The sequence below is a fragment of the Geotrypetes seraphini genome, chromosome 6, assembly GCF_902459505.1.
Source record: "Geotrypetes seraphini chromosome 6, aGeoSer1.1, whole genome shotgun sequence".
NCBI lineage: Eukaryota > Metazoa > Chordata > Amphibia > Gymnophiona > Dermophiidae > Geotrypetes > Geotrypetes seraphini.
The window spans coordinates 129,799,537-129,813,165 of record NC_047089.1 but is presented as its reverse complement, the minus strand read 5'-3'; the positions used below and the strand labels follow the sequence as shown (position 1 = coordinate 129,813,165).

Sequence of the window (13,629 nt, the reverse complement as noted above, 5' to 3'; positions counted from 1 at the left end):
GGTTCCTAGAAGGGGGTACATTGGCCCGCGGGGACAAACCTGTTCACCGTTTCCGCGGTCGGTGAATGGCCTTGTCCCCGTCACCGCAGCGACTACTATTTTTCTTCCCCGTTTTCGGCGGTGACCCGCGGCTTAAATGCGGTGGCCGCGGGTAAACCGTCACCGTGTCATTCTCTAGGTAGAAGCACTGATAAAGGACAGCATCTGTGAGCACATTGAAAAAAATGGGCTGATGAAAGCGAGCCAACATGGCTTCTGCAAGGGAATATCATGCCAAACAAACTTACTGCACTTCTTTGAGGGGGTAAACAGCCAGTTGGACAAAGGGGAACCCATAGACATCATTTACCTCGACTTCCAAAAGGCCTTTGACAAGGTACCCCATGAGCGGCTACTTAGGAAGCTGTGGAACCACGGGGTGGAAGGGGACGTACACAGATGGGTCAAACACTTGTTGGCAGGCAGAAGGCAGAGGGTTGGAGTGAAGGGTCACTACTCAGGTTGGAGGAGGGTTACGAGCGGAGTTCCACAGGGGTCGGTACTCGGACCACTGCTGTTCAATGTATTTATTAATGACCTGGAAATGGGGACGAAGTGTGAAGTTATAAAATTTGCGGATGACACTAAACTCTGTAGCAGGGTTAGAACTACCGAAGAGTGTGAGGAACTACAAAGGGATCTAAACAAACTGGAGGAGTGGGCGAATAAATGGCAGATGAACTTCAATGTAGGGAAATGCAAGGTCATGCATATAGGGAAAAAGAACCCGATGTTCAGTTACCAAATGGGGGGATTAGTATTAGAGGGAAGTAACCTTGAAAGAGACTTGGGTGTACTGGTGGACACAACAATGAAGTCAACGGCACAATGCGCAGCAGCCTCGAAGAAGGCAAACAGAATATTGGTATTATCAAGAAGGGTATTACAACCAGAACGAAAGAAGTCATCCTGCCGTTGTATCGGGCAATGGTGCGCCCGCACCTGGAGTACTTGTTCAGTATTGGTCACCGTACCTTAAGAAGGATATGGCAATACTTGAGAGGGTCCAGAGGAGAACGACACGAATGATTAAGGGCATGGAAAACTTTTCATACACTGAAAGATTGGAGAGACTGGGGCTCTTCTCCCTGGAAAAGCAGAGACTCAGAGGAGACGTGATAGAAACCTACAAGATCATGAAGGGCATAGAGAGAGTACAGAGGGACAGATTGTTCAAACTTTCAGAACATAAAAGAACAAGAGGGCATTCGGAAAAGTTGAAAGGGGACAGATTAAAAACGGATGCTAGGAAATTTTTCTTTACCCAGCGTGTGGTGGACACCTGGAATGCGCTTCCAGAGGGCGTAATAGGGCAGAGCACGGTACTGGGGTTCAAGAAAGGATTGGACAATTTCCTGCTGGAAAAAGGGATAGAGGGGTATAGATAGAGGGCTACTGCGCAGGTCCTGGACCTGTTGGGCCACCGCGTGGGCAGACTGCTGGGCACGATGGATCTCAGGTCTGACCCAGTGGAGGCACTGCTTATGTTCTTATTTATAAACAACCTAGAAATTGGCACAATGAGTGAGGTGATTAAATTTGCGGACGATACAAAGTTATTCAGAGTAGTGAAGACCTACAAAGAGACATAAATATACTCGAGGAATTGGTTGCGAAATGGCAAATGAGGTTCAATGTGGATAAGTACAAGGTGATGCATGTTGGTAACAAAAATCATATGCACAAATACAGGATGTCCGGAGCTATACTCAGAGAGAGCCCCCAGGAAAGAGGCTTGGGAGTACTTGTAGACAAGTCAATGAATCCTTCGCGCAATGTGTGGCGGCAGCGAAAGGGCAAACAGAATGCTAGGAATGATTAAGAAGGGGATCACAAACAGATCTGAAAAGGTTTTCATGCCATTATACAGGGCCATGGCACGCCCCCATCTGGAATACTGCATCCAACACTGGTCGCTGTACATGAAAAAGGATATAGTACTACTCAAAAGGGTTCAGAGAAGAGCAACAAAAATGGTTAAGGGATTGGGGGAGTTGCTGCACAATGAGAGGCTAGAGAAACTGGGCCTCTTCTCCCTTGAAAAGAGGAGACAGAGGGGACATGATCAAAACATTCAAGATATTGAAGGGAATTGGACATATTAGAGAAAGAGAGATCGTTTCGGTTGCGTCAGAGGAGAAGCTTCCGCCCACACACATGCGACTGCAGGGCGGCACAGGCAGGCTTCACCAGCATCAGTTTCTTTTCTAAAGTGCCACAAAGGTAAGGGGGAGGGAGGGAAGGGGCCGTGCACGCGATTGGTGACCGTGCGCCTTCCCTCCCTTAAGTTTATTTACGCCGTGAAGGTAAGGGGGGGAGGGAGGGAGATTCTCAGGCTGCTGAATGGCGGTGAGGTGGCAAGAGGGAAGGGTAGATACTGAGGGGATGGGGCGGTGAAAGGGACAGCTGGTTTGTGGTCGGGGTGGTGAAGGGGACGGCGAGGATGGGGTGGTAAAGGGGGACGGTGGTCCGGTGACGGGGACAGATTTTTTCCCCATGTCATTCTCTAATCTGAATACACACAGGGGAAATTAAATTGATTGGAGTATCTAACTATGGCCATTCAAAAAAATTCCCAATGTATTTTTAGTATATAGCAATTTTATATGCAGAAGTTATTAACCTGTAAATTGAGAAGAAAAGGAAGTCACTGAACAATCTCACACAACAAACATCTCAATTTCTATAAAGTAACATCTATTAAGCCCTCATTTAAAGCAGCAGTGTCCCATAGGTTGTCAATTTTAGCAATATCCGAGTAAATATGGAGTTTTCGGGGGGAGGCGTTTAAAACAATCTAGCTATTTCCTCTGAAAGCAGTACATTTTGTACAGAAAATAATATATCAAAAGCTACTAAAATCATGAGTCTGATTTTTAGGGTTTGCAATCTTTTACTGTACTTTGAAATATGAGTGCTTACTCTCTGTAAAACAAGGATGGTATGAAATGCACAGACCCTCAAGACATGGCTATTCACCCAAGCCTTCTCATCTACTTAGTATGAAGAATCTGTTTGACACATTCAGGTTATTCCATGCAGAATCATTGTCCTACTATCCCTGCCTCTATACTCTACCGTGTCTTGTGTGAGTAATGTGTTTCTCTTTCTCATCTACATGATGGCCTTCTGTGTCTTATGTGAATGACATGCTTCTTTCCTATCTACACAATAGCATTCATTTCCTCTTTATTTCCCAAAAATTTATATTGTAACCTCTTAGTTCTTTCCTATACGGTTGCAGCAGTATAGTACACTTCTCCCTTCATATTTGTGGGGGCTAGGGGCAAAGACGGTCCATGAATATAAAAAAAAAACAACTTTTCTCTCTGCACTCCCCATCAACAGCTGGATTAATTAAGCACACAAGCTTTCCCACCTCCCTTTAGTTTGCCCAACCATGCTGAAGCAAGTGCTAAAATAAAGCAAAATTATCTCTCTGCATACTGAAGTGCTGAAAAAAAAGCCAAACTTTTTCTCAGCACTCCAGGATGTCATCATATGGGAGGTAGAGCCAGCAAGATAAAAACTGCAAATAATTGAAGTCATAAGTGCTGAACCCGCAAACATGGAGGGAGAAGTGTATATGGGGGGGGGGGGGAAAGGACAGCTCCAAAAATGCCATCAATCAAAGAAGAGTTTGTATGGTCTTTTTTTTAATATATTAAGCAAAAAAATAAATAAATGCAGAAAGATTATTTTGAGAAACAGGGCACCTCTAGGAGGCTCCACAGCTTTTAAATCTTACTGCTAAAAGCATTCTGCTATGGTAAAGATAATCTGATGCTCAGACCTTAAGAAGCTTGTTACTTGTAAGGAAGTCTGCAGAGGGTTTCAAAATTGTAGTCATGGCTTTGGTCAACTCCTCATGGATTGTCTTGTATTCTGAAGCAATATATGGCTCAGCTTTATAAACATACTAAATAAATAATGAGAAAAAAAAGGCAATTATATAACATGCTGAAATTAAAACACATAATTTCTAGAAAAATGTTTTCCATAAACTGATGTCTATTAATGAAAAGATACTTAGCTTACCTTAACATAGGACCTCAGGTAGCTCTCCAGCCCTTCTTCATGGCACTGGGAAACAACATGGATAATTACCCTAGAGAAAGATTGCATAATCTGTGATTACCACAAAAGAAAGATCGAGGTTGCTTCATTTCATGAGGCATTTGGGCCCTGGATTCTATATAAGGCACCACTAGCGGCAGCCGCCTTAAAAACAGCCAATTATACAACAGCACCATTTACAGAATTGCGCCTTCAGGAAATGTAGGTGCCGGAAATGTAGGCCAGAGTTTTCAAGGCCTACATTTCTGGTGCCTACCTGTCACATGAATCATGCCTACGAAGGTGCTTTACGATGCCTAACGCCACTTCTGATGTTAGCCACACCAACAGTGGCATTAGGCATCATAAAACACCTCTGTAGGTGCGATTCCAGCACCTACAATTTTTTTTAAACTACTTTTAATTGGTTTTAAATGGTGTTTTCAACTTACATTAGGCGCCGGTAGAGTGCCTACCAGCGCCTAACTTAAGGTGTCATTTATAGAATCTGGGCCTTGGTAACTTTCATTTGTTATCAAATTTAAGATTACCTTTTTCTGCAGATAATTCTTAATTCAAATTAATTTTATATTTCACCAGTCCTCAGTGGTATCACTCCAGTAGCTCACAATCTCATCACTGCCTAACTTTATGCCCCACATCATCACTTGACTATTTACTAAAAAATGTCTAAAAGCTTATTCAACATTTTGAGCTGCTCATCTTATTCATTAAACAGTAGAATAATTTTACTTAGCTTATTTTAATCTAAAGCTTCATAATCCAGGTCACTAAGAGAACTCAGCCGACATGAATCGTGTTTTGCCTGAGGCTTTCTCAAGGACTTTAGAAGAAATTAGAGATGATTAGAGAAACAGTGACCATTTTTAAAAGGAACAGTCCTTGAGAAAACCTCAAGCAAAACATGGGAGCAAATAGGTTGCGTAGGATGGATTGTCCATAATAAATGTCTTGTGCTGTACTCTGGTCTAAACTGCAATGCTTAGTAAAAATTTGAACTGAGGACCAGGTTGCAGCTTTGAATCAGGATACCTCCTGCAAAATTGTCATTTCTTTAATAAGACATTAACTATGTTTTCTGTGGCCCTCCAAGTACCTACAAATCCAAAATGTGGCCCTGCAAAGGGTTTGAGTTTGAGACCACTGGTTTAGAGGCTGGTTCATCTGGGTTGGCCAGTTTGTAGGTGATAAAAAGCTGATTCGTATGACGTAGGGTTGCAGGTTCCTTGAGGTAACAAAAAGTAGTGTTCTCCTGCAGTCCAGGGTATGGAGGCGTTGTTTCACTGGTGAAGTTTGCAGAGGCGGGAAGGAAGATGGTAAATTTTGGGTGTGTGCATAGTTGAGCACAATTAGGGAAGAATTGAGTTTGTGGATAGTAGGTTACCAGTGCTTGGAGTTCGCCGATTTGTCTTGCCGATGTGATGGCTTTGAGAACAAAAAAGTCTTCCATGTAAGGTACATAAAAGAAGTGGTGCCCGGAGGTTCAAAGGGGGTATCCCTGAGTTAGTTCATGACAATGTTGAGATCCTATGTTGATGGCAAGTCATAAAGGGGAGGTCAGATTTAGGTGAGGCCTCATAGGAAGCATGCAACCAAGGGTTGTTGAGAAATTGGTTTCTATTCCACTGGATCATGATAGGCAGAAACTGCCAATAAATAAATGTGCACTGAGTTTGTCTTGAGGCCTAAATCCGTCAACTGAAGGAGTTAAGTTATATATGGAATAGTACACTTGAGGGGGTTCCAATGTTAGATAGATGCCCAATGAGAAAAAGTGTCCACTTTGATAAGATTTTCTGATAGAGGGCTATCTGGCGGTTAGGAGAATAGTCTTCACTGATTGGAAGCCTGGATGGTACTGAGGACACTCCTTTCAATCCCATGCAGTTAGGCTGAGGCTGGGTAGATTGGGGTGAAGAATTTGACTGTTCTGCTGCGTTAGAAGGATTGGATGGGTCCAGAGAGGAACTGGCAGAAATTTGAAAATGGTCCAAGGGAAGGGGATACTAGATTTGTCTGGGCCAATGAAGAGCTATTAGAATGATATATGCAGAGTCCTTGATAACTTTCTGAAGAGCCTTGGAAATTAGTGCAAATGGTGGAGAGGCGTATGGTAGATGCGTTTCCTACAGAATGGAAAAAGTATCTCGTTTGATGGTTTGAGGCGCTGGATAAAGTGAGCAAAACTTTGGGCATTATGCATTGTCTGGTGAGGCAAACAAGATTTGACTGGGGTTCCCCAGAGATGGAATAGGTCTCAGAGTTTTGCAGGATCGAGTGTCCACTCATGAGGATCCAGTTTGCTGCTGAGTGAATCCACTATGATGTCTGACTGACCTGGAATGTATACTGCTTGGAGGTTCACTGGTAGAAAGAGTGCTAAGCACCAAAGGCGATAGGCTTTCCTGCAGAGGAGTAGGGATTCAGAATCCCCCTGCTTGTTGAAGTAGAACATCGTTATCTTGTTGTCTGTTTGTATGATTGCTCTACATATCTCTTCAGGAAGATAGGCATGTACTGTAAAGGTATTTATGTGAGCGCCTATACATGTGAGTGCATGAACAGGAATGAGAGATGACTTGTCGAAGTTGATGAGGAAACTTAGTGATTATAGGGTGGATAAATGTCCTGGATGGCGAGCAGCAAGCAATATCTGGAATGAGCCACGAGGAGTTAGTCGCCGAGGTATGCAAAAACAAAGTGTTGTTGCTTGCATAGATGCACTGCTAGTCACTTTGTGAAGATTCATGGTGCTGAAAGAGAGACTAAAAGGCAGCACCTTGTACCAACAGTGACGGTTAAGGAATCTGAAAAAGAGGAATTGCAACTGGATACAATGAATAGGGATGTAGGTGTAGGCATCCTTGAGATCTAGGACAGCCAGCCAGTCATTGGGTCTCAGAAAAGAGAGATTATGAACCTTTCCTGTTCTCTCTTTTATTAGATGTTTCCAGTAATGACTGTATACTCTGGTAGCATTCATTTCCAATTTTTTTCTGTTGCCAATCTCGGAAAGAGTGGGAGCCAGAAGGCCTTGAGCATGCACAGATGCTCAAGGCCCAGCCCAACGGCAAGAGGCAGGATCTTCAGGCACCGGCACGTCTTGTGAGTTCTGTGGGCGGGCCTTGAGGTGCCTGGGCCAATCAAGCCCTAAGGCCCGCCATTCTAAGGATGGCAGGCCTGCTGGATGGACAGGCATAAGAACATAAGCAATGCCTCTGCTGGGTCAGACCTGAGGTCCATCGAACCCAACAGTCCGCTCACGTGGTGGCCCAACAGGTCTAGGACCTGTGCAGTAATCCTCTATCTATACCCCTCTATCCCCTTTTCCAGCAGGAAATTGTAGAAATATAAGATTATAGCCCCAATAGGCTTGGGACCCGTCCGTCTGTCCAACTTTTTTTAAGGTAAGGGGGGGTGTCAGGGGTGGGGGGTGGTGTCGCAGGGTCATTGGGGGGGTGGTCTCACGGGTCATTGGATGGAGGGGGGTGTTCGATGGGCCAATCAGGGGTTCGGGGGGAGGCGGTCGGGGTGGCTGCCTCAGGGCAGGAGAGCCTGGGATCCATATCTTAATGGGGGTGGGGAGTAGGGGGGTCTCCGGGGAAAGAGGGCTTGGGCTCCCTCCTGCCCAATCTTATCGGGGGGGTGGATCACAGCAGGAGAGATTGGCTATCTCTCCTGCTGCGATAGCGATCCGAAGTGCTGCGGCTGAAGGCACTTCGGGATCTTTATCGCGGCAGGGGAGATGAGCCATCTCTCCTGCCGCCTTCGTTGCTGGGGGTGGGGGGTGGATTCTGTAACCGGTGTTCTTTTTGACAGACACCGGTTACAGAATCCAGCTTTTAGGCGAAGGACTGCCTCCTCCTTCGCCTAAAAGCTCTTGTGTTGGGCGTTTGGGACTTAGACGTTGTGGTGGTCTGGGCACTTAAACAGCTGACGTTTCTTTTGAGAATGGATATTTTCCCTGCTTCTACTTTCAGTATTTAGGGCCTAGGCCAAAAGGGGACTTAAGACGGGTTTTTTTGATTATGCCCCTCTATATGTAAAGTGATCAACTAGAACCACTGTGTGCAAATAAGCATCAAATATTCACTTTAAATATCCTGAGAGACTTAAGAGGCACAATTTGATACCACTAATCTATCAAAACACATCAATTGTATAGAATTTACCTGGTTACATTAACTGCTACTTCTTCTTGAGTAGCTCTTGTGAGAACTCGAAATAACTGATTCAAGATAGTAGGCAGGAAAACTATCATAATATGGCCTTCCATAGCATGGAGGCTCTGAAAGCAAGGAAAAAAATGTTAATTCTCCAGAAATGTAGACAATGGCTTACCTTTTAATTTTAGAGAAATACATTTCTAGAAAGTACTTCAACATGCATGAGTAAAATCAATAAAAGGAGATTATGTACTTACCCTGGTAAGCTCTTTTCCAGTAAATAGGTAATACATTCTAGACAACAAGGTTATTTCCCCATACTCGCATGGACTGCAGAAAGAATCCACTCCAGATTTTTCACTCTGCCACCAGTGTTAAGTCACAGATCAGCTTAGCGCCCTCTACAACCCATGCAAGTAAGGGGAAATAACCCTATGGTCTAGAATGTCTCACCTATTACACTGGAAATCAAATTCCCTTATAACTTCACAGTAGAAATATAAGATTATATCCCCAATAGGGAGAAAAAAATATTGCCCTAGACTTTAAAGCTTTCCTTAGGTTCACCACTATATCTGCTAAACCTGTGACAGAGCTATAGTGCTATCCCTTCAGATACAAGAGAGCTTAATACATACCATATTTTTCTCTCCATAGACACACTTTAGCTCCAAAAAGTGGGTGGAAATGTCTGTGCGTCTTATGGAGCGAATATTGTGTCACAAACCATGATGTGCAGTGTTCTCCCTAGTGTCTTTTAGCCGGGTGCTCCGAAAGGCCAATTTAGGAGAGTGCCCAGTTGTCTGCCAAGGAAACTTACAATACCTTTTTTCGCCTTTTTAAATCCTGGTGGTCTAGCAATGTATTGACAGGAGCGAGCTTTCCATGCTCCTGCCACGCGCTGAGCCACTCCCTTGCTGGACAGCTGCCTCAGTTCTCACGACCAGAGGTGCACAAGGCAGGAGCGAGTTTTTCATGCTCCAGCCTGTGTCTGTGCCGCTCCCTGAATGGCTGCCATCAGTTCTCATGGGACTTACGAGAACTAATAGCAGCCATTCAGGGAGCAGCGCAGGCCCAGGCTGGAGTGCTAAAAGCTCATTTATGGCTTGTGCACCTCTGGCCGTGAGAATTGAGGCAGCTGTCATAGAAACATAGAAATAGACGGCAGATAAGGGCCCACGGCCCATCTAGTCTGCCCACCTTAATGTCCCTCCCCTTGCCCTGTGAATAGATCCCATGTGCCGATCCCATTTGGCCTTAAAATCAGGCACGCTGCTGGCCTCAATCACCTGTAGTGGAAGACTATTCCAGCGATCAACCACTCTTTCGGTGAAAAAGAATTTCCTGGTGTCACCTCGTAGTTTCCCGCCCTTGATTTTCAACGGATGCCCTCTTGTTGTCGTGGGACCCTTGAAAAAGAAGATATCTTCCTCCGCCTCGATGCGGCCCGTAAGATACTTGAACGTCTCGATCATATCCCCCCTCTCTCTGCGCTCCTCGAGCGAGTATAGCTGTAATTTGTCAAGCCGTTTTTCGTATGGTAGATCCTTGAGTCCCGAGACCATCCGGGTGGCCATTCTTTGCACCGACTCCAGTCTCAGCACATCCTTGCGATAATGCGGCCTCCAGAATTGCACACAGTATTCCAGGTGGGGCCTCACCATGGATCTATACAATGGCATAATGACTTCCGCCTTACGACTGACGAAACCCCTTCGTATGCAGCCCATGATTTTTCTTGCCTTGGACGAAGCCTGCTCCACTTGATTGGCAGACTTCATGTCCTCACTGACGATTACCCCCAAGTCTCGTTCTGCTACCGTTTTTGCTAGGATCTCGCCATTAAGGGAGCAAGGGAGTGGCTCAGCGCGTGGCAGGAGCATGGAAAGCTCGCTCCTGTCAATACATTGCTAGACCACCAGGATTTAAAAAGGCGAAAAAAGGTATTGTAAGTTTCCTTGGCAGACAACTGGGCACTCTCCTAAATTGGCCTTTCGGAGCACCCGGCTAAAAGACACTAGGGAGAACACTGCACATCATGGTCTGTGACACAATATTCGCTCCATAAGATGCACAGACATTTCCACCCACTTTTTGGAGCTAAAGTGTGTCTATGGAGAGAAAAATATGGTATGTATTAAGCTCTCTTGTATCTGAAGGGATAGCACTATAGCTCTGTCACAGGTTTAGCAGATATAGTGGTGAACCTAAGGAAAGCTTTAAAGTCTAGGGCAATATTTTTTTCTCTCTATTGGGGATATAATCTTATATTTCTACTGTGAAGTTATAAGGGAATTTGATTTCCAGTGTAATAGGTGAGACATTCTAGACCAGGGGTGCCCAACGCGTCGATCGCGATCGACAGGTCGCTCGCTCAGGCGACCCCAGTCGATCGCAGAACGGGTTCCCTTCTTCCCTTCTCTTTTTTCCCCTCCTGACTGGCCCGCTCCTGAATTCTGCTGCTGCCTCCGCTGCTCAACATTTAAAAAAAACAACAAAAAAAGGCTTGGAGAACTTATGCTCCGGGGGCTAACATGTGCTTGTACCGGCTTCCCTCTGAAACCGGAAGTTATGTCCGGGGAGGGGGTAAGAAGTGAAGCCGGCACGCACATGTTAGAGCCCTGTTCGGGGCTAAAGCGGGAGACAGGTCAGTGAAGCTTGCGATTTGCTCTTCTTGCTGCCAAGTCCTGCCTACTTTCTGTTTCCTCAAAGGCAGGACCCGGCAGCATTTTTCCCAAAATGTCGATCTTGGGCCGATCAGCCTTCCTCTTCCCGACCTCAATTGTGCCGTCGGAGAGGAAGTTCTGGCCAGCGGAACTTCCTCTCCGACGGCAAAATTGACGTCGGGGAGAGGAATGCTGGTGGGCCCGAAGCAAGGAGAGCTTGGCCGGCGGCGGGCGGCTTTGGGGGCCTGTTATCCGATGGCAGCGGCAGAAGCAGTGGCTTGTGGGTGGGCAGGGAGGGAGAAAGAGGGCAGGCAGGGAGACAGAAGGAAAGAAGAGAAACAGAAAAAAAGAATGGGGGCATGAAGAGAGAAAGAAAGAGAGGGCAAGGAGAGAAGAAGAAAACATTGGGGGGGGGGGAATGAGGTCAGGAAGAGAGGAAGCATACAGGCTAAAAGAAGGGAAGAAAGATTGGATGCACAGTCAGAAGAAGAAAGTGCAACCAGAGACTCATGAAATCACCAGACAAGGTAGAAAAAAATGATTTTATTTTAAATTTAGTGATCAAAATGTGTCTGAATTTATATCTGCTCTCTATATTTTACAATATGGTCCCCTTTTACTAAACCGCAATAGAGGTTTTTAGCGCAGGGAGCCTATGAGCGTCGAGAGCAGCGCTGGGCATTCAGCGCAGCTCCCTGCGCTAAAAACTGCTATCGTGGTTTAGTAAAAAGGGAGGGGGTGGGTATTTGTCTATTTTTGTATGGTTGTTACTGAGGTGACAGTGCATAGAGTCATCTCCTTTGACCTCTTTGAAAAAAACCCAGAATAGGAATGATAATTAACAATTGTATGCGTACAGTGTGCGTTGTGTTTTTTTTTTTTAATTTTATTGTTGGTAGATCATTTTGACTTGGTCATTTTAAAAGTAGCTCGCAAGCCCAAAAAGTGTGGGCACCCCTGTTCTAGACCATAGGGTTATTTCCCCTTACTTGCTAGACCACCAGGATTTAAAAAGGTGAAAAAAAAAAGGGGGGGGGGGTAAAAATTGTTAGTCGGCTGGGACAGATCCCTCCTGTCTTGGCCTACCACTAGATCACCAGAGGGGGGACAGGGTACAGGGCAGGGAGAAGGGGCAGGGTACAGAGCCTGACAATGAGTGTGGGGTTGGGTGCAGAGCCTGGCACGGAGTGAGGGGGGCAGGGTGCAGAGCCTGGGAGGGAAGGGGGTTGAGTTCAGAGACTGGCAGGGAGGGGGGCTGAGTGCAGAGCCTATAAAACTAAAAGATTGCTTGAACCTTAAAATCTCTCATTTGTTAATGACAGTGATGATGGTTCTTCATACCACTTTTGACTTTACATGGTTGAAATATTATTCTGCTATATTTTATTAAATATATTACCGTGTTTCCCCGAAAATAAGACAGTGTCATATTCATTTGGGGCCCAAAAAAGGCACTAGGTCTTATTTTCAGGTAGGGTTTATTATCTCTCCCTTCCTCTCCTTCACCCCAATTCTTCCTCTTTCCTTTTCCCCACATGTGCAACATCTTTCCTCCCCTCTCACCCATTCCCTTGTGCCTTCCCCTCTGCAGCATCTTTCTATCCTTCCCTCCCTCCCTCCCTCCTATCCCTAGTGCAGCAGAACCCTTGTCCAGCTTCCATCCTTCCTATCCCTCATGCAGCAGAACCCTTGAGCACCTGCTGCTGCCCCCGCCATGCAGATGAACCCCTGCTGACCCTCCATCCTTCCCTCCCAACCGATCCCCGCCAACTGCAACCATAAATACCTTCCGGCAGAGGAGCATCAGGCCAGCAGCACTCACAGGCTGCTTTGCGGCCTTCTCCCTGGGGCCTTCTGTGTGGCTATGTTACTGATGATGTCATCAGTACACAGCCTGGCTTCTGAAGGAACACTCACCAATTACTTTCTCCCTTGATTCTTGATCTTATTAACTCTAGTTCTATTCAGGGAATTGTCCCACAATCTTGATCTCACACACATACACATATAAAGTCAGGACTTGATTATTCTTTACTTGTTAACTTCTGCCCAATCATTTATCTCTTTCTTGCAGAACTTACTAAAAAAAAAAAAAAAAAAGCTTTCAATCAGCAAGTTCTCATATTTTGGGGTACTAATAACACATTCCATCCTAAACAGGTTTCTGAGAAGGAAGCATTTGTAGCTATGATAAGCAAAATAATACGTCATCCCAGCTATGGGAAAGACATACTACTTATTTCATTAGACCAGGATTATCCAAGTTCATTCCTTGAGGACTGCTAGCAAACTAGGTTTCAGGATACATCTAATGACTATTTATGAAAGAATCTGCATATACAATAGATATAAAGAGCATGCAAATCTCTCTCATTTATATTCATTAGGGATATCCTGAAAACTTGGCTATTTGCAGCCCTTGAGGGCTGAAGCTCCAGAAATGTTCTGTTTTTGATATAGTGGACATTTGCTTTTGCTAACACTTTCAAGAAACAAGTTTGGTTTCACTCGTACTTCTATTTCCACACCTGTCAGTTTGCAGATGATACTTTATCTGCCACCACCTCTCTTTCATTTGGTGTTCCACAAGTCTCAGTCCTCATGCCAACCCTCTTCAATGCTTTTTTTTTATTTTGCTAGTAGCAGTCATTCAAGATCTTCAAATCAGCCTTTTCAAGTAT

General features: G+C 45.1%; 1 protein-coding gene across 4 annotated transcripts in view; it reads right to left on the bottom strand.

Annotated features, from left to right (window-relative positions):
* Positions 1-13,629, bottom strand: part of DOCK9 (dedicator of cytokinesis 9) — a 1,074,749-nt gene that overhangs the window by 458,126 nt on the left and 602,994 nt on the right. For all 4 annotated transcript variants that reach the window (XM_033947591.1, XM_033947593.1, XM_033947592.1 and 1 more), the window contains exons 24-26: positions 8,289-8,404; positions 4,078-4,147; positions 3,833-3,958 (exon numbers count right to left, since the gene is read on the bottom strand). In XM_033947591.1, the coding sequence (XP_033803482.1) occupies positions 3,833-3,958; positions 4,078-4,147; positions 8,289-8,404 (312 nt within the window). The remainder of the gene's footprint in view (positions 1-3,832; positions 3,959-4,077; positions 4,148-8,288; positions 8,405-13,629) is intronic.